Genomic DNA, 2,256 nt, shown 5'->3' with positions numbered 1-2,256 from the left:
TTTGTAGACCAGGCTGGCCTCGAACTCAGAAATCCGCCTGCCTCTGCCTCCCGAGTGCTGGGATTAAAGGCGTGCGCCACCACGCCCGGCTCTTAGATTGCTTTTTATGTAGCTTAAATAAGCCTGCATTTTCCTTCTTAGATTTGAGACTGGAAGCCTGTACAACCATAACCAACCACACAGCAAGGTAAAATTTCTTACCGAACTTCATGCGTATATATTCATAAGGATCTTCTTGCCAGAGCTCCTCATCAGCATCTGTATAGCACATCAATGGAAAAATAACATCTTGGATAATGCCCTGCAATTTAAAAGTTAAGAAAGTAACAGCCTTCAGCTTTCAAATTTAACCTGCCAAACTACTTTAAGTAGCAAAATATACAAAATTTAATAGCAATCTCCAGTAACATTTAAAGCATTTTCAGCCAAACATCTAAACTGTGTTTCCAATTCTAACAATTATGTATCAAGACATACTTGTACACAGGTAAGGGTTATCTATGCTGAAAGCATTTACTACAAACTGTACACAGTTTGTAGCTGTTGTAAAGCAGCACAGCCCTATGTTCAACCTCTAGTGCTCAAGAGGTGTAAAAAAAGAAAAGAAGCAAATTCTAGAACTCTTAAAGCAGGTAAGAGACCATAATCACAGTTAGGACAATCCCGTGGGAACAATCTGAGGACACAGTCTTCTGCAAAGGCCAGCCACATGACTAAAATATTAACTAGGATCTAAGGGTCAGAGCTTAAATAGTAGCTTCAAGACTGAATTTTAGACTAAATTTAAACTAACATAGATAGATAGATATTCATAAAATACCTTTCAGTGCTACAAAGGTTTCTCTTTTTTTTCGTTACACTATCCAAAAATACCAAATACAAGCAACTATAAAACTCAACAATTTTCCAACCTTTATGGCAATTACTTTATTTCTATTACAACTAAACCATACCAACCAATCAAGAAAAGAAACATTTCAGAGAGAAAATTATTACTTGTATATGAGGCTTCAGGTTCTTCCACGTAAGTGCATGGGAAACTCCTTGATTAATATAATTTAATGTCTGCTGTAAAACTCGAGGCGCCATATATTGTTTTTCCTTGTACTGATATAACACTTTCAATAAAACCTTTGAAAAAAACCAAGAATTTGAATCTAAAAGAAAATTCAGGTAAAGTTTAACACTCTTAACGAGTAAAAACACATACCTAGATAGCATCACAAAACAGAAATCACATTCCTTTACGAAGACACTTAAAATCTTTTGTGAAGAAATACATTTGTTTCTAAGGCATTCAGAATAATAAATGGCATGGTGAAGTGGCTCTACTCGGATAGCACTATGCTTGATTTCCTCTTACAAAAGACTTACTAGACTTGTCACTATCTAGCCTTACTCAATCATTCTAGTTCTATGCAGTATTTTAGAATGATGAATTTCAAACTGGAGACCCTTTTAGAAACTCTGCTGGATATAGATCAAAGCTATTGTAAAAAAATAAGACAAGACATTGTCTTTTCCTTATTTTACTTACTTAGGGGTTCTACTATGTATTATTATCTGGCCTGGATATTACAAAATTACGTACAGATAAGGAGTGAGTCAACATGTATCATATACACACATATACATACATTTATAAGTAAATATAAGCCTTTAAAAAGGGGCAATCCTGGAGATGAGACTTGGTCTTAGATGTGGCTGCTATTCCAGAGGACCTGGGTTCAATTCCCAGTACCACATGACAGCTCACAACTGTAATAACTCCAGTTCCAGGAGATCTGATACTCTCACACAAACATACATATAAGCAAAACATGAATGAATATTAAACAAACAAAACCCCAACTGTCTACAACAGAAAAGAGAAGCTTAAAGTTTTGTCATGGTAAACTGCCATGGCAGGAAACCTAAATGAGAACTCTTGACCTCACCTCAAGACACTTTCTGCTTGATGTATTTAGCCATCAGTTTTATTTTATCTCTGATATCTGTTCTTTGACTTGAAAGCCCTATGCTCTACTGTGCATCTTTTTAATGGGATCTCTGGATGAATCAGTTTCTCTTACAAAATGTCTTCAACTTGATAACACTTTCTTTCCTTTTTATCTCTCATTGGCCACAATTAGGTAAATCCATTAATTAAAAAACCCCGCCGGGCGTGGTGGCGCACGCCTTTAATCCCAGCACTCGGGAGGCAGAGGCAGGTGGATTTCTGAGTTCGAGGCCAGCCTGGTCTACAAAGTGAGTTCC

General features: G+C 36.7%; 1 protein-coding gene across 1 annotated transcript in view; it reads right to left on the bottom strand.

Moving 5' to 3' along the window:
- Positions 1–2,256, bottom strand: part of Ipo7 (importin 7) — a 41,523-nt gene that overhangs the window by 14,062 nt on the left and 25,205 nt on the right. The window contains exons 9-10 of the mRNA XM_021167077.2: positions 997–1,131; positions 202–301 (exon numbers count right to left, since the gene is read on the bottom strand). Coding sequence (XP_021022736.1) covers positions 202–301; positions 997–1,131 — 235 coding nt within the window. The remainder of the gene's footprint in view (positions 1–201; positions 302–996; positions 1,132–2,256) is intronic.

The sequence above is a fragment of the Mus caroli genome, chromosome 7 (assembly GCF_900094665.2).
Source record: "Mus caroli chromosome 7, CAROLI_EIJ_v1.1, whole genome shotgun sequence".
Taxonomy (NCBI): domain Eukaryota; kingdom Metazoa; phylum Chordata; class Mammalia; order Rodentia; family Muridae; genus Mus; species Mus caroli.
The sequence above is the reverse complement of the archived record's forward strand: the minus strand, read 5'-3'. Positions and strand labels throughout refer to the sequence as shown.